General features: G+C 49.8%; 3 protein-coding genes across 3 annotated transcripts; 2 read left to right on the top strand and 1 right to left on the bottom strand.

The window, feature by feature from the left end:
- Positions 1 to 1,206: 1,206 nt before the first annotated feature.
- On the bottom strand, positions 1,207 to 2,885 carry TGME49_250350 (CRIPT, putative; the record flags this gene model as incomplete). The annotated part of the gene is made up of 4 exons (XM_002367305.2): positions 1,207 to 1,285; positions 1,809 to 1,883; positions 2,272 to 2,329; positions 2,825 to 2,885. 4 exons carry the CDS (start codon positions 2,883 to 2,885, stop codon positions 1,207 to 1,209), a joined length of 273 nt encoding a protein of 90 aa, XP_002367346.1.
- A 1,075-nt stretch (positions 2,886 to 3,960) lies between these two features.
- Positions 3,961 to 7,894, top strand: TGME49_250340 (centrin 2). The gene is made up of 2 exons (XM_018780928.1): positions 3,961 to 5,249; positions 6,519 to 7,894. Exons 1-2 carry the CDS (start codon positions 4,965 to 4,967, stop codon positions 6,744 to 6,746), a joined length of 513 nt encoding a protein of 170 aa, XP_018635066.1. The 5' UTR covers positions 3,961 to 4,964; the 3' UTR covers positions 6,747 to 7,894.
- Positions 7,895 to 9,236: 1,342 nt separating this feature from the next.
- TGME49_250330 (hypothetical protein) lies at positions 9,237 to 13,936 on the top strand. Its single transcript, XM_018780927.1, has 5 exons — positions 9,237 to 10,542; positions 11,136 to 11,562; positions 11,939 to 12,085; positions 12,573 to 12,773; positions 13,382 to 13,936. The coding sequence occupies exons 1-5, from the start codon at positions 10,151 to 10,153 to the stop codon at positions 13,454 to 13,456; spliced, it is 1,242 nt and encodes a 413-aa protein (XP_018635065.1). The 5' UTR covers positions 9,237 to 10,150; the 3' UTR covers positions 13,457 to 13,936.
- Positions 13,937 to 17,151: the final 3,215 nt, after the last annotated feature.

The following is a 17,151-nucleotide window of genomic DNA, read 5'->3' as shown; positions in this document are numbered from 1 at the left end:
GAAAAATAGACTAGTCGGCATGCATTATTCCTTCTCTTCACTTGCTGCGTTCAAGCAGCTTGTGTTTGCATTGTGGCGCTGATCCGGGTGACGTGTTATTCTCTGGGAGCCAATCTCGGAGAGATAAGCAAACCTGGAAGCCTGAGGAAACGTTTATGCGACTACAGCCGAGACACCCCTAGCTTTCTGACGAGCTTCATTCGCATGATACAATATGCACAAGTAGCCCTCATCCTCTCGGTTCCCAGACAATTCTGCCGTTTCTGACGCCATATGCGTCCCTGCACGAGGAAGAAGACAGGCATAGCCGTTTCGTAAACTTTCAGATCCCCAGACTCTTGTGAAGTTCATTTCCTCAAACGACAATTTTTCACGTTAGCGCTTTTTCTGAAGAGCATCTGTGGCTATCTGGATCCCTGGATGCAGTTGCAGAACGTACATAGTCGCCCCGGGGTTTGCAACGTTAGTTTATCGTTTTTTGCCTCCACCGCAGACTTGGAATTCAGGGAAAATTTCTCACAGCAAGAAGCTGTCTCCCATTCAGCTGGGCACTTGAGGACTGCATATTCTCTAGTGAAGACATCTCATACACGGGTGGCAACAGGGGGAACCTTTGAACACATTCAAACAAAAACCAATTCTTAAGAATCACTCCTACACACCCAAGACGCAGTTCACAGAGGGAGACATGAACATGTGAAGCGCAGTCGTAACATGGGACTGCAACGCACACGAAAGCCACAGAAGGGACCACGGCATCCTTCTGGCACTCCCTTGCTACTAATGCCACGCAGAAAGATAGAATTCATCCGCTGAGCGATATAACACACATCTGAAGAACTCGTTACGGCCAGCAAGGAAAACGACATCTCTGAAAACATAGACAGGATCAGCGGTGTCGAACTGAATCTCCACGGAGGAGAGCTTTCACACGACACAGGACACCTTGGTAGAGACGACAAAAGTGTCCATGGAAATAATCTATACAGGCACTGCATACACATCCCATACAAGATCCATCTCAGCAGTTACTATATATGAATATATATATTACGGTAGTGAAGAGGCTCCGTGGTATTGCTTTCTGATCTGCCCGTTCTGTCTTCGCGTCGACTGGAAGCTTGCAACCAGGCTCAAAGTCGCCACAGTTTCCTTGTCTCGACATCTCATGTCCCTCGATTGTGCACGAAAACGGAAGGGCGATATTCATACGAGAGACATGCAGTGCTTGGAGGTGTCGAAAATCTTCTTGCCACACATCCAGCACTTGCCCTTGATGTGAGCACTGCAAAACACGGACACAGATATCCAGAGTTTGAAAGCGTCTGAACAATTCGCTCCTCTTATGTCTTCGAATACGAAGAACAACCTAAGGGTACAATTGAGAGACGTTCATACAGCCAAAGGACGGGGTATGTTCGTCCATAACAATGGTGTCACGTGGAACTTGCATGACTGTCAAGTATACATCTATTCTAGTGCTTGCCGTCTAGACCTTGACGCCTTAGCAACGAAAACGCAACGTCTGTCTTTGAAGGGGGCGTTCCCTCTTGCATGCATACCACGCAACGGCACCGACCGGTATTGCGAAGTCCGGCCCTTCTTTTCCATGATGCCAAAATACAAAACCTGCAACTGGCGTGAAGCCACAAATATCGCTGGAGGCGAGAGAAAGTGAATGCAGTTGTCACTCGGTAAATCAGCGCGAGCACGTAAGAGAGACCGTAACGCCTGGCAGACAACGTAACGATCACATTCGTCACACGTTTCATGTACTTGAGGGAAATGAAGCCCAGAACAAGACTCACCAGGGCGGGCAGTACTTGCCTTTCCAGTGTAGCTTCGTGTTGCAAACCTTGCATGCAGATCCCTTGGGGGCCAGCCTGGAAACAGAAGCCACAAGAACGCCGAGGTAGTTCCATCAGTTGAAATCACGGTGCCCTGTATAGATCTCACCCCCAGTTCATGAATGGTACACGGTGAACAAGCCATCACTTCCGGCATGAGCAAAAGCAGCAAAGAGCTGCCTTTTCACGGATCCCTCTTTCGACGCAAACCGCCTTGACATGGCAAAGAAACGGAGCTTCCTGAACAAGCTGAGATGTTACCCCTGCCATAAAACATATTGTGCGTCGAATGTTGCCAAACCCGTCAGACCAGTTCTGGCACGCTGGCTTCAGCGAAAAGACAGGCTAAGAATGGTGCATTGGTTGACTGCGCACAGCGCGAGGCATCCAAGCAGATATGAACAGGGCAAGAAGACGGACTCACAGGTCCTTCTGCGCCTTTTTCTCAATCAACTTGTTCACGCCGACAGCTCGGTTCTGACCTGAGACGAGAAACGTCAGAAAGAAATGCGAAATATGTATGGGATGCACATGCGGAGGCCCCGCGGCTCACCGGAACCACTGACCTATCCGTAACCAGACGCTAAGTGTTTCTCCACTTCGCTGCCCTTTAACCAGAAGCCGGATAGCGTAAGCTCATGCATCGCGGAAAAGAACCAACGTACGGAGCTAGCGTGTACCCCCGCGACGGTGTTCAGTTGCGGTAGACAGCAAAAGCGTTCAACAGCTGAACATGAGCAGCAACTCGCACATGGGGCTGCGGACACTCAGACGTACGCTAAATCCAGTTGAGATTCCTGAACGTATGTGCCTATATGCACCTCTTAGTGAATGCAGCGACATGCATGTAAAAGCAGAGCCGCCCTGTATACGTGTGCTGTTCGTCCTCCGTGTACACATGTGCACTTCCGGTCGTCTGGGAAAACGCTACTCATTTCGCGCGCCTGTTTCGCTGAGTTGAGTTCAGCGCATCTTACCCTGTTTGGGATCGGGTGTGATGAGCTTGCTCATCTTTTTCTCGCACTTTTCGCAGGGCATCTTGAGGGTGGATACATGACCAGCGCTGCGGACTGAAGACATGCATCCCGACTCACACAGGCACTCTAGAGGTGCAAAGCACGCTTTCCAGTCCAAGTGTATTTCACAATGCACTCGCCGTGGTAGACGTCCTCGTGAACGGAATAATTAGCAGTCTGCTGCCAGGGGAAAAACAGGAGAAAAGCAGCCACAGTGCACACATACGATGCAAAGTTCGACGTGGGAGACCGAAAAGAGGAGACAAGCGTGAGAAGGAGTAGAGGTCGACGTAACCAGCAGTCAATTCTCGAAGGTCACCCGTCCGTAGTGCCGCGAAGAATGAGGGCTCGAGCGCAGCTAACAAGAACATGTAACCTAATGAACCCACCTCACGGTCCTGATTTAACGCAAAGGGTCGGCTCAAACGGATAGGCGCCTCTTGAAAACACAGAGTGCCTGGCGGCGCGAGGGGTCACTCTCTACGTTACAGAGAGAAATAATGCAAACCAATCAGGGGGTTTACAGTCTTGAGGAAACATCGTGGGATGGTACGAGAAGTGACTGCTCAGCTAACATCGAGTGTTTTCAGTGGAGCAGGGCAGAAACGTCACTCATGAAAAAGAAGTCGTTCCTTCAGGTTCGCAGACGATCAGAGTGCAAGGAGTGAGCCATAAAGCGGGGGCAGGCTGAACTCGCGGACACAAACAGTCTCTGCACTTGGTGGAAGGAGAAAAGTTCACCAACTTCCTCAGAATCATGGATGTGGAAAACTCTGCTGGGAAAATGTGAATTTCAGGGCAACTGAAGACCAACCACCGTACCGAGAAAGCAGATTTGCGGGTCCGCGGCCGGCCACCGAGTGAACTCGGAATCTTTTACGGCAGTCTGTTTTCGATAAGATGCTCATATACGTCAAGACAGTGCTGGAGGAGCAGGAACCGATATATCCGATAGAGGGAAAAACTGTTTTGTGCTGGACAGAATGCCACTTTCTTGATGAGGGGTCAAGGAGCTCGTGGGCCAACGGGTGCCTTGAGTGTGAAAAGCCAGTCGCGGTAGAAGCAATGCGGACAGCTGAGCAATGTCATTCCTTTTTCTGCACTTTCAGATGTCGTGAGAATATACAAGACGACTTCCACAGAATCCGTTAGACACAGGGTACACAGAAAGCCCGTTATCACTTCACTCCCTTGCTCCAAAAAGAGTAGGTTTCTCCTGTCGACTTGCTCGTTGCAGAGCTCAAATTGGTGGAGGCTGTCTTTGGTGATTCATCTCAGTTTTCTCATGCGCTTGTCTGCCCGTCCTGTATCTTTTCTAAAGACAGTGGTCACTAGATCTTCCCTTTTCCCCTTACGGTACATCTTCTGTTTCCTTGGTACTGGCTGTATTTTTTTCATTGGATCCAAAACTCATTTCTCAGGTTTTTCGGGAGTTCTTGTGTCCTCTCTACAAGACGTGCAACGATCGCTTCTCGGTTCCTACCCTGGGCCCTCTCCCGCCCTGCGGTCCAGCGCAGCATTGCCTCTCTAGGGAGCATTAATGAATGAAATTAACCAGGAATCGCCAGTCTTTTGCGCGTCGTTTTTACTCTGTTCTCTTTTGGTGTACACATCTTTGCGTTCGTAACAGGATTTAATTTTCCTGCAGCTGTTGCTCGCTCGGTGAGAAACGGGCCGTCTCAAGCCGAGTGCTGGTTTTTTACCAACAAAATATTTGTAGGACAATCCCGCTTTTTCGAATCTTCGTGTAGCTTGCGCAACTTAACTCCCCTTCAACCCATTTGACGGACGAGATCCCCTGTGTCCTTCCGAGCGGCAACCCCCTTGCTCGAAGCCACGCTCTCTCGTCTGCCCTCCCAGTGTAAAATAAGAGGCGTGTATTGGCTTCGCCTCTTTTCCCAAACGCACCTTTCCTCTCCATTTGCTTGCTCGTCTGGCGTGTCGAAATCAATTCGCCTCTTTCCTTCACTCAGAATTTCCTCCTCATTTTCGCGCCCAAGGCTGCTCGCTTGCCTGAGCTGTCTTTGCTTCGGTTCGCCGTCCGTTTCTGCGGCTTCTCTGCCTTCTACATTTGGCCTTTTTTTGTCGAGCGTGTTCCAAAATGCAGCGAGGAGCACTGCGAGGGGCGAGCCCGACAGCCAGGCGTCGACTAGTTGATCGGCCTGGACTAACAGAGGACGAAATCGAGGAGATACGCGAAGCTTTCAACCTCTTTGACACAGACGGCAGTGGTATGATCGATCCGAAAGAACTAAAGGCCGCCATGCAGTCTCTCGGCTTTGAAACAAAGAATCCGACGATCTATCAAATGATCGCAGATCTCGACCGCGACTCCGGCGGACCCATCGACTTCGAGGAATTTCTTGACGCCATTACCGCGAAGCTGGTGAGAAAGTGTTTGTTGTCCCAGGTGGATCGTCGATTTATAAGAGCCTTTTTCTCCTGAAGTGACGAACGCCATAAAGCATGCGTTCTGCCCCCATGTTAACTGCCTCCGAGGCTTCGTGCGCGTCTCACCTCATGTTCTCGTGCCCTCTGGTCGGTCAGTCGTCGAAGCAGCAGAGTGCTTCCCGATTCCGGTTTCTTTCGTAACGCAGAGCGGAGGGAAGGACTAAACGGAAACTGCGGGGAGAGGGCGTCCATGGGCCGCATTATTCTTCTCTTTACGCTTTCTTGCACCGCTCGTGAAGTGCCGCGTTGCTACGGCCGAGTCTTCTCCGCGGTGACTCTGAGACTCGCAACTTTTTGAGGGCCTGCCTTCGCTTGCAGCTGCACGAAGATGTAGGTGTCACCATATGGAGTCACCTGTGCGTATTCTAGATAAAATTCTATGACGATATTGTATACCCACATGCATATATATATATATATATATATATATATATATATATATACGCATACTCGGGCGAGAGTGTTCGTACCTGTTGACAGGCAGAAACTACGAAAGTGGAACAACACTGTTTCAGGAAGTTCTTGCCGCGACAGCGGGAAACGGGCAACTGCTGACAGAAGCGTTATTGCGGATATCGTTTTTTGAATCTCTCCAGTGCGACGTGCCTCCTTTGAGTATTTGGCTTCCTAGCCGGGGCGTATCTGGCCTGCTCTACATTACAGTGGTTTCAGGGTCTCGAGCGAGTTCGTTTTTTCCATGTTTGGTTATTCCGAAGCCTGATGGCATCCCAACTGCACCAGTCGGGTGAGCAGAGGGGCATGCAGGCTGGTGGTGTTTCCGTGGGATGCGTCTCGTGTATGTTGCGTTCTCGGTTCAAAAAGGGCAAGAACTGTTGTTCGCTGCGCAACTCTGAAAAGTCGTTGTTGGTATCTACATATCTCGCTCTAGATATGTCCGACATATTATTGCTTCCTGTTGGGGCAGCGACCTGACTGTGTCTTTATGTATATGTTTACTCTATCCCTTTATCCGCCTCCTCATGTCTATGTGTCGCGCTTCAAGAGATCTCAGTTCTGTCTCTGGGTAGATCTCCCGTAGCTAAGTTTATATATTAACGCAGACGCCTACATATTCGTGCGTATGTGCATTTGTCTACGTGCGCCCGTGTGATCAAACAAGCAGTTCAGGTCGTTTGCTGTTGCGATCGTGGACTGGTGACGGGAGGTTTCGCTGTTGTCGAGGTTTCTCTGTGTTGTGTCGCAGGGTGACAAGGAAAGCCGCGAAGGAATCCAGAAGATTTTCAGCCTCTTCGACGACGACAGAACAGGAACAATTACACTAAAGAATCTCAAGCGTGTAGCAAAGGAATTGGGAGAGACGATGTCTGAAGACGAGCTTCGTGAGATGCTTGAGCGAGCGGACTCAAATGGCGACGGGGAGATTTCCTTCGAGGATTTTTATGCGATCATGACCAAGAAGACTTTCCCGTAGCAAGGCTGTCGATTCAACAGAGAGCCACTGTATTCGAAACACTCAAAACACGGGAAGCAGGGACGTTTCACACGGAACATACAGACTGTCTCAATGCCTGGAGATCAGCGTGGCTCGCCACAGAACTCTTTCCCGAGTATTTAGTGCCTTGAGGTTGCCTCCTCCGTCTTGTCAGTCGTCGTTCGTGCCCCTTTCAAAGAGAGAAAACCTTAGGTAGACTGCTTTCCTCGTCGCTCTGCAGGGTCACCTGTGTGGGAGATGAGGAAACAATTACCACAAGCAAGAGCTACAGCTGCTAACTGTTCCAGTAGAACAGAGCCGACGATGCGATTTGACTCACTCCATGTTGTGTACATTCTATTTGGTGCCTTCGATTTGCTTCCGCAAGATTACATATGAGGAGAAAGACTTTTTTCGCTTTCTTTGCTTTGTTTCTTGAAACGCACAGCAGAGTGGCATATGCTTTCGCCAAGTCTACTTGTTCTGATGTACTTCGAGAAAACGAATTTGCACCTTTTTCCCTGGCCACGTCGCTGCTTGAGTTGCTTTGTGGGTCTCACAAAAGTGGTGCTTCCCCTCTTGTCCTGGGATATGTCTCTGTCGACTCGGCGACTTCTCTTAAGGCGTACCTCACACATCATGTGACCTGGTGGAACCACCTCATGCAAGCGTTTACAGCTCCTCGAGGCACTCACAAGCAGGAGTACGGTGTTTCATCCTGGTTCTCCTGTTTCATGAACGACTGCCGTAGTGGTTTTTCGTTGATGATTAGCTTGATCAGGGGTTCTAGATCACATGACCGGTTCGGTTCTTCTGTCTGTCCACCCCGTTCAGCAACACGTGTTGCAGTGGAGGGAGTGTGGACAGAGCCGAGTGTGAAAGCAGAGTTTAGGGTTTACTAGCAGGGGAAGCGTCAGTCAGGGGAAGGTGACCAAAGCTCTTGCTGAAAGCATCTCTCCTGTCGCAATTCACCTGTACGGAGTCTGCCGACCTACAGGAAACAAAAAACCGAAAAAAGATTGTACCAGCTACCCTCAAATGACCCAGTCCGCCGGCTGCCCAGGGTCTCCTCTCTTAGAAACCTAGGACACTGGTCTCTCCCACAGTGTTTTTTTAGGAAGCAGATTCCTATTCAAAGCAAACTAACGTATCTGTATAGGTTCGCATAAACGAACGTGCACAGTTTTCCTTCGTACATTACTCGGCTTTCGTGACCACTTGCATCCTTCTGAGAGCTGGACTGGCGGCAAGGAGACCGGTTGATTTTGGTTCGACCTTGCGAAGTTTAATCGATGCACAGTCTAAAAGGAGACGTTTTGGCGATTTATGTTAACCCAAAAAACACTCCATCATCACTGGAAGTGCGTTCTTTATGTTTATCTTCGACATCAACTTCTCATTATTGGTAGTCTTGATTTCTGGAAATAACGCCCTCCGCGTCAGTTGGTTTTCACGCACAAAGGTGTGTCCGTAGTTCTCTGGAGGTTGACCACGACCACAGTTGTTCACTTCTTAGAAGTACACAACAGAACTCGACAGAACGACTCGACATCGCGAGGCGTGATAAGGAGGTTGTCGTCACACAGAATGGTACTTCGAGAACGGTTCTTTTGAGGTATGGAGTACCCCGTTTAGATACAAATACTCGTGTTCTAATCCTTCCTGCATCTTGTATACGATTTTGGCCTTGATGAACCTTGAAAGGAACAATAGTCCGCGTTTCCACCCTGGACAGTGGCGTCCCTTGAGTGAAGCAGGCACTCTCGCGGCGTTTTGTGCTATCAAGTTGCCTACTTCAAGCAGTTCACGAACTACCTTGTCCCGGAAGAACTGTCTCCAGTTTCTACATTCACGCATTTGACATATTCATTTTTCGTTCGTAAGCCTGGTCCTCTCAAAAAACCTCTTCGACATCGTAAACAGCGACTCAAAAACATTTCGAGAGCAGCGGAGTTGTGCAGACGGCGACGGTAATTCCTTTTCCCTTTGTCTCACTTGTGGTTCGCCTCCATGCATGCACTCGCCGGGTGCATCCAAAAACGCCGTCCGCTGAGTCATTGTAGGTTCCAAGAAGTTGCCTCCGGTACATTTTGGGGCACAGGAGAATTTGCAAGACATTAAGTGTCTCCGTGGCATCGCGTAGCCCCTGTATCGTAGTTGTGCAGATTCAATGTGCACACTTCGAACAAGCCAGCTGTCTAAACGGGCTGGTTTTGCTTGCTTCTGTCACAGTGGTTCCAGGCAAGCCAGGCGACAGCTTTTGAGGTCTCCTAAGAAAGTGATTGATGTTGGATAAAGAAAGTGGAGACCGTTCATGTCGCATGTGCACTGACTTTTGACTGTGTAACCTTTCTAATGCACATGCAGCGCGCTATGCCTCCCCGGGGTTCGAGGCGCCTTTACGCCTACTGTATGTCCTGCGAAAATCGCGTCGTCTCCTGTCGTTTCTAGTGTTCTCCGGAAGCACATTTATCATCCGATTATTTCGTCTTCTACTTCATGTCTCATGGTTTCCCTGCCTTCTATCGAAATGCTAGAGGACAGTGCTGCGTCTCTGAGAATCGCTGTTTTCTTTGTGTACGGTGTGTAGCAAAATCTTGATCGGTGACCTTTATTTCCCCGGGCCTTTCCCCGCTTGCCTCTCGCACGACAATGCTGCAATTAAGTCCATACCAGAGCGCATGACGTGACAACATGAAAACTAGCTGAAATTTTTTTATTGGGCACCGTGAGGTGTTGCGAAGTCCGTGTACGACCTCTGCTTCACCTCTATGTCTGCCCTCTTGCGTTTCTGCTTGCTTCTGGAGGAGCGGGTGATTGCTACGCTTGTGTTTGAGGGCCGTTTCGCCTGGAAAGGCAGTTTCGCGCTTCAATGTATCTGCGCTGCCACAAGAACAGAGACACTAAATCCCGTCTCGTGTTTTACGGTTCCTCCATTGCCTGCGTATCCTTCGCTCCGATGATTCTTGTTCAGTCTTGAATAGATGTATCGTTCTGAATCATTCACTTAAGGATCTTCAAGGCACGGATTTTCCTCAGCGTCGACCTCCTGGGCGATTTGCGGGTTTTGTCCAGCCCTGCGTAACCAGTTTTTTTTCGAGCTTCAAACACCCATCTGAAATACGAAGAGTCGTCCCAACGAAATTTCTACTTGAGGTTGCGAGGTTATAAGTTGCGTCAAGAGTGGCCTTACGTTGTGGCTGACCGTCGCTTAGCCTCCTTGTATTTCCTCGAGGCAGCAGCGTGCGCGAAGTTCTTCAGTTGCCGTTTGGTCCCCAGACTACACAGCCGAGGGCTACATTTCAGGTTTGGTTATGGTCGGTAGAGACAAAAAGGAGCTGTAAGAGCATCGATGCTCTCATTATCCTCACGCGAGTCCCACCTCTCGTCGCACACAAGCGAAGATGGGGCCTTTGAGTCGGTCCGTAGACTCTTCATTCAGAGGCAGGGTTTTTTGCCTTCAGCCTTCCTGTGCCTGTTCATTTGCCCTCGCGACAAGAATGACCATTTTTGCTATTACGGCTCTTGACTCTTTTGTGTCTGCTGATGCGCATCGGTCTCAGTCACAGTCTCGTGCTTCTTCCGCTGAATCAGATGCCTCCGGCAGGCACGAGCACCAAGCGAATGCAGACATACAGGATGACTTTACCGGGGGTCAGCAGATCCCTCTCTCCATAGTCGCGTTTCTAGCCTTGGTGGGCATTGCAGTTTATCTGTATCGACTGTTGAATGCCTCTGATGAAAAGCAAGAAACCAATACTAGGGCGTCGTCGAGATGTCTTCCCCAAAGGAGTGGGTAAGCCTGCCGCTGTCGTGTCCTCCCTGGCATTCTTCATTCTGTGCGAAAGAATTCCATCACATCCTGCGTCGTGCAGTTCGCTGACAGAAAAATTAATGCTGATCTCAGTCTCCAAGAACCGCTCTTGCGAGCCCCTGCACCATACATCTACAATTGTCAAAAAGCCATTTAGCTTTCGAAACAGCTAGTAGGTGTCCCCGCTCTCCCTCTCTGATTCGGCCCCTATGGTATACCCGCCGTCTGTACCTTGCGACGCACGTGAAGATCGGCCAGAGTCTTCAGGAATCTCGCTGAGTCGACATACGTCGTGGCAGCAATGTGCTTCTCTGAACTGGAGGGCGTGAAAAGTCGTTTTCGGCAGGCAACATTTTCTCGCTGAATCACCGGCACGTCCTGGTGAATACCTCTTCCCCACACGACATCCTACTTTTCGGGTGTCCCTCGGTGTTGGTGCTAGGTGCGTCTCTCCGCTTTCTCAGAGACCCTAATGTACTGCAGCAACAGAACTGAAGGACAATTGCTCTTTCTCTCGTACGGGCGTTCTTTCGGGCGTCAGCTCACCATCCTTAGTTTCCGTGTGGTCTGTGCAGTCCACAGAATGATCCCCAAGCGAGGCGACGGCGGATGGACAGATGTGCTCTTGAGAGTATGATCGCTGCGCCTCCTGAAGCAGAGCAGCAATGTGGAGGCGACAATGGGAGAACCGGAGCTCTGACTCCTCGGGAGGAATGTCCAGGTGTCGCAACGGCGGTCGGGGCGCTGACGGCAGCGAGGCGGAGACGCGCGGAGCGTGAGGCCCGAAGAGAAGAAAGGCGCCATCAGCAGGAACAGAGAAACGAGAGAGGGGGAGAAAGCGACGGAGAAGGTGCAGTGGGTCCCGCCGCATCAAAGAAGGGAGAAAGTTATCGTCTCCGTCAACTCGAACGCGAGAAGGAAAGAATACGGAGAGAGGCGGAGGAGAAGCGAAAAGAAGAGGAAAAACGAAAACAAGAAGAGGACGAGTATAACCAGTGGAAGGTGAGACGATCCTTTGGGGGCGAACCGATTTCATTTGATCGCTGACTGTGCCGGACGCAGGAAACCATGTGAACCCTCTCGCAGAAACGTTGCATACTTTTGGTTTTTGCTGGGACGCAGTCCCAAGCGCGATAATGAAGAACCGGGAGTGATTGTTGGGAACCCGCTGTAGTTTGTTTTGCGTTCTGTGGCACCAAAACTCCACACAAAAATGGGTTTCTCTCATGTTCTTGAAAGAAGCGCGTGTGTCACTTGCTCCACCATGTAGGTATATGCGCTCACATTGGCCCGCACGTATGAGTGAACGAGATACGTGTGCTTGTCGATACGGATTCATGCGTATGTGATTACTTTCTCTTCACAACGCATGCTGTAGGCTACGTTTTCTGTGGAGGAATCTGGCGAGATGGTGAGGAACGAGGAGGAAGAAAATCGCGAAGTGGATCGTTTCATCAGCTTTATCAAAGTGCACAAGCTGACGGAACTGGACGATCTTGCAGCTGAGTTTGGCCTTCTCACCAAGGTAAGAGTTTCTTTCTACACTGAGTGTTCCATCTATAGATGACTTTTTTTACTTGTATTATCATTTGTTCACGAAGGTGTTGTGATTGCGCAGTCGTCAAACAACTCTCCTCCTTGCAAGGTTATAACAAACATACTGTCTCCGTATTTCGATTGTCGAGAAACGTCCCACGATCTTGAGTCTCGTAGTCGAGAAGCTTGCTGTGACGTAGGGAACAACGACAGAGAGGGAGCGGGAAGAGATGTAGAAGACGGTACATAACATTTGAGCAGGAATCCAAAAAAGGTTAGACTGACGACATATCAAAGGACAGGTCGAGGATGTATATGCAGAAGCATCCTAAGGAGAAAACTGGAGCTGTTCTTGCCCACATGTTGCGTCATTGAGTATTGCTGCATACTCGTGTGTGATGCTGACAGTGAGAAAATGTCTCGGTGACTAATTTGGTGTTTGCGTGCTCTCTCGGATTTCCTTCTCTCCGCGCAAGGATGTGATCCAGCGAATTCGATCTTTAGAAGAGACCGACCGCTTGAGTGGCATCCTTGACGACCGAGGGAAGTACGTTTATATCACAGAACAGGAGCTGGATGCAGTTGCCGAATTCCTCAAGACCACAGGCCGAATTCACAAGGTGAAGGACCTCGTTCCCGCTTGCAACCGCATGATCCGTCTGCATCCAACTGAGGAGGTGAGTTTATCCGTTGGAACAGAACAGTATCGTTTCATCTGGGGGTAGGGAGAGATATGGTCAGGACGCCTTCGGGGACCCCGAGAGTGAGTGATGCAGACAAATAGTCAAGTGTGCTGGAACTCGGTACGCTACGAATCGGGGACTTCGGCTCGCTCATCATGCAGAAGCACAACGAAGGATAATTTTAGGAAGCAAGACTCTTGACATGTTCGTTTCAAACAACAAGTAGACATTTTTGGTAGTCCTCGTTCCCATGCGCAAGCTAGCAAGCGCGTCGGCCTGCCGTATGGACTTACTCTTCTAACGAGCCTACAGGTGGTTAAAGTAGTTAAAAGCAGGGCATCAGTTCTCCTATGTACTATGTTTCTGTTCAGTGAAGTTTTAGGGTGATGCAGTAAAAGATCCTGAATGTAGTAGAGAATGTTCATGGTGATCACTAAGATTTGATTTTCAGATGCAGCAGCACGTGTGCATGAAAATCAGGTAATGAAACACACCCATTCCACAGCAAGGTTATATCCCTACATGAGCAGCGGCACCGCAATACCTGTAGCTATGCTGTGCTGAACCGACTTGTTGTGTCGCGATTTCTTCATGTTCTGCAGGATAAGAAGGCACTGAAGGAGGAAGAGCGAAGGGCAATGAACCTGTTCAAACTGGATGATGACGTGGAACACTAACCAAAAATCGGAAGTGCTCAGCAAAGGCGTCAGGTTTCAACTGCATGATCCAACGTGTTTTTTTATAGCGCATGAACGTTGGTTATACTGGAAAAGAGATGTCTCGTTGATAGGACAACACAACGAGAGAGGTATTGAACCTGCAGCCATGTGGAGAACGGTCCTTTGAATTGTGTGGCTTGAGTTGTGGGGTAACGTGTACGAGAAAAACGTATTTGTGGTGTTCCGAGTATTGTCACACGAAGAGCCACGTGCATTTCTCTCTCCCTGGACTGTTGTTGTTTTGATTTGTCCCCTTTCGGAGCCAATATTTACACATTTTGTACGTCCTTTTTCCAGACAGTAGCTCACTAGGTCCTGCGACGCAGCATCTATACACGACGATATGCCAAGAAGGATCGCAGATTACCCTGGGGTCAAGTCATTGCCATGACGCAATGGCCAGCGAGCAACACCGGACACGGCAGCATCCCCATCATCTGTAAACCATCTGTCTACGCATCGTAGATCACACCCCGTAGGCCCCATGTAGCGCCGTTGCAATGAAACCATACATATTCCCAAGTAGGACGTCCCAATTTAATCCACTTGCAATTCCTGGAACCGCAGAGCAAAGCATGAGCTCGCTTGTCCATCCCTTAGGAGGCGACACATCACCCGCGAACACTTGCAGTAATTGCCTGCTTTGAGAGAGTCTTGATGGTCAAACGGTGTCTCGGCAACGTTTAATGAGGACTAAACAGTTATGGGAGGCCATCACTCATTCGGGATTTGGTTCAAAAGACGCAGTCTCTTGCTCGTCCCACGAGGTACCGGTGCTCTGTTCAGTTTACGCCTTGCGTCCGATCGCAGATATGCCCTGACAGCTTTACGCAGGATAGCAAGCGTGAGTCAATGCACACCTCATGGACAAGTGATAGAGGAGCATGAGAACACTGCATGTGTGTCAACAGAACACAAGGCTGCAACACAGGCAGCCCGCTAACAACCTACCCGAGAAACTGTTCCCCTTCAGTTGTACCTTCCGCTGTTTCTGTTACAGCGGACACGCACGCGAGTGACTTCCGCTAGTGCTTGTACCTTACCAAAGCTCCTCGTGGCTTTGTAAAAGGACTCCACTTCGACAGTAGCCTAGCCAGTAGGTTGAGGTTCTACTGTGACGCAGTTCAATACATGTGGGAGGTTCATTCTTCACAGAAGAGCCTCCCGTGACCTGATCTATTTTTGTAGGAGTTACCAAAGACTTGATACGATTGTCGTATGCTACACTTGTCTTTCGCATCAACCCTCTCACTGTCCTTGAATCCTGTTTGTGCTTCGATGGGCAACATTAGGCACAGAGTGAATTGTTCGTACCAGATCAATGACCAGATAAAAGGAGACGTGTGAGAGTGTGCATATTGAAACATGCGCACCAAATTCAGTCAGTAGGCCTTCACCCACTGCCCACGCCAGCAGGGTCCTACCTTCTCAGCAAACGTAGGTGCGGTCTCGCCAGTTCTGTGTGGAGCTGCATTGTGACGGGAGACTAATCAGTTTGTAGGAGGCGCTAAATAGCAGTACTTGATAATTAAAGCGACCGCTCACACTGCTGGGGACTGTCAATACTGAAGTTATCGTCGCTCGTGGTCACAGTCGCTTCCGCGGCGCTCGTCATCACGGAGGAAGCCTGGCGTGTGGCGGTAAAGCATCGCCCACCTCGGTCGCAGCCTTGGCCATCCGCTGGCTGGGGGAACTGCGGGCTACAGCAGCGCCATTAATCCCATACCAGCCTATCATGGTAACACTACCTCAGCGGCCCCGTGATAAGCGCACGGTGAGCAGCTATTAGCATCACGTCTCTAGAGCCGTCGGCGCCTCTCGTGGTACTCACTATTCGACACCTGACAATGGTGGGTGAATAGCTAACTATGTGCAACCGAAAGAGTAATGAGACAAGAAACAAGCACTGTCTACTCTGAAGAGTTGAAATACATTTCTCACGGGGGAGCATCCCCGCCCCGGCTGGAACCTTTCCCGTGGTGGAGAAATTTTTAGTTAGAATGGAGCGTGTCGGAAGAGACGGCGAACATTTCAGAGCACAGTAGATGTAGTGGGCCGGCAGCTGTTGCCATGCCATCCACGCGTTGGATGTCCAGAGGTATAAGGAGGCAGGCGTCCCCAGTGGAAAAAGAGCACTCGGAACAGAGTCGAAGAGACAGTCGTTCACACCCACATGCATCGCTGAAAGGCACGGCAGTTTGCTTGGAGATGTATTGAACTATGCCACTCTCAGAAGGTGCCGCGTTCGAATATAGAATGCGCGAGCATGCTGTCACCAGCATTAGACTGAATCAAAGGAAGATGAGTCGAACAATCGCAACACGGAAAACGCCGCGGTGCGGCGACCCATGCAAATCTAGTGCGAGATTGAGACTGTGTTGGATACGTATACTGCGATATTACAGTTAGCTGCAAGCCCTATTCAGCGCACCTGGCGAGAACCTGACGATTACGTCTCACACAAAATGCGTCTGATATCCACAACAGTGTTGTGGAGTTCTGCAATCTTAAAGAGAGACGCAATACTGAGAAATGTGTTTGGTGTGATATTTTCTTCTATGATGATATGTGCATCATTCGTAAGCTATTTTGAAAAGGTACGTATGCACCTGAACCCCTTACAGCATCCTGAAACTATCAATTCTACCAACGCCTCTTCAAGGTTCTGTCAAAGCAAATGACGACAGCAGTGATGCTTGTCTGCTTTCAACAGTGTGACGAAGAAGAGTGGCCGCGGTTTGCAGAAATACGCTGTGGATCATTCGGAATGGAGCCTTGAACGTACGGAGAAGACTCCGCTTTCACACTTCTGTCCCAACATGTTTCGTTGCATACATGGACATCACCCAAATAACTGGAACTCGCACAGTCCAACAGTGGCATTCGTATTATTTCCACACTATTAAGAGATGTCTGAGAGACTCTTTCAGCGTATCCTTCTTTGCTCTGACCAGCGTGAGTTCATTCTCTATCTTCATCAACTCGGAGACTCCAGGAGGCTGCCCGCAAGCCGCCTGCCCAAGCACCCCTTTCTTTGGACTCGAACTTCGTCTCCACTGTGACAAGGCAGCAGTGATTCGTGTTGTGTCCCCGAATACAAAGCATGAACAAGATGGAGTCATCCCGCCATGCCTCCAGGGATGCACTCTATCGACCGACTCTACGCCATCTATCGTAATACATAGCTCGGCTCTACAAAGCAATGAGCTATATCCCCTTCGGTTTGGGCGTCTCTGTAGTTGTATTGGTTGCAGCTCAGCGATACGGCAACTCGATCTGGCTATCATGAATTATTCTAGAGGTGGCAGTAGGTCTGTGAAAAGAGCTCAGTGTACCTTGTGCCCCAAGCATCACTGTGAAAAACGTTTACAGGTATCCTTGAGGATCGGCCTCCTGTTTCATCCATCCTGACTTTAACGTATTTCGATTCGGACGACCAACGAAAACGAAGATCCCGCAGTATTCCTTGGATCTGTCTTTTTCTTGCACGCAACACCATTATCTGGTTCTCTGGACTGAGGGCGCTTCGACCAGACTCGCCAGCTGAACTCGTCGACGGTCGTTCCCTGTCTTCAGACGACGTAGGACACCCGTCACTCGTGGTATCGCTTTTCTGTGGCGCGCTTTGCTCCAAGCCATCGTTGCCATTGTCT

The sequence above is a fragment of the Toxoplasma gondii genome, chromosome XII (assembly GCF_000006565.2).
Source record: "Toxoplasma gondii ME49 chromosome XII, whole genome shotgun sequence".
Taxonomy (NCBI): domain Eukaryota; phylum Apicomplexa; class Conoidasida; order Eucoccidiorida; family Sarcocystidae; genus Toxoplasma; species Toxoplasma gondii.
This window is presented reverse-complemented; position numbering and strand designations above follow the sequence as displayed.

Excerpts from the sequence above, each read along its gene's own strand:
- TGME49_250340 (XM_018780928.1), top strand. The coding sequence starts at position 4,965 with ATGCAGCGAGGAGCACTGCGAGGGGCGAGCCCGACAGCCAGGCGTCGA. Across the intron at positions 5,250-6,518 it reads ACGCCATTACCGCGAAGCTG|GGTGACAAGGAAAGCCGCGA; the intron begins GTGAGAAAGTGT and ends GTTGTGTCGCAG.
- TGME49_250330 (XM_018780927.1), top strand. The coding sequence starts at position 10,151 with ATGGGGCCTTTGAGTCGGTCCGTAGACTCTTCATTCAGAGGCAGGGTT. Across the intron at positions 11,563-11,938 it reads ACGAGTATAACCAGTGGAAG|GCTACGTTTTCTGTGGAGGA; the intron begins GTGAGACGATCC and ends CGCATGCTGTAG. Across the intron at positions 12,774-13,381 it reads GTCTGCATCCAACTGAGGAG|GATAAGAAGGCACTGAAGGA; the intron begins GTGAGTTTATCC and ends CATGTTCTGCAG.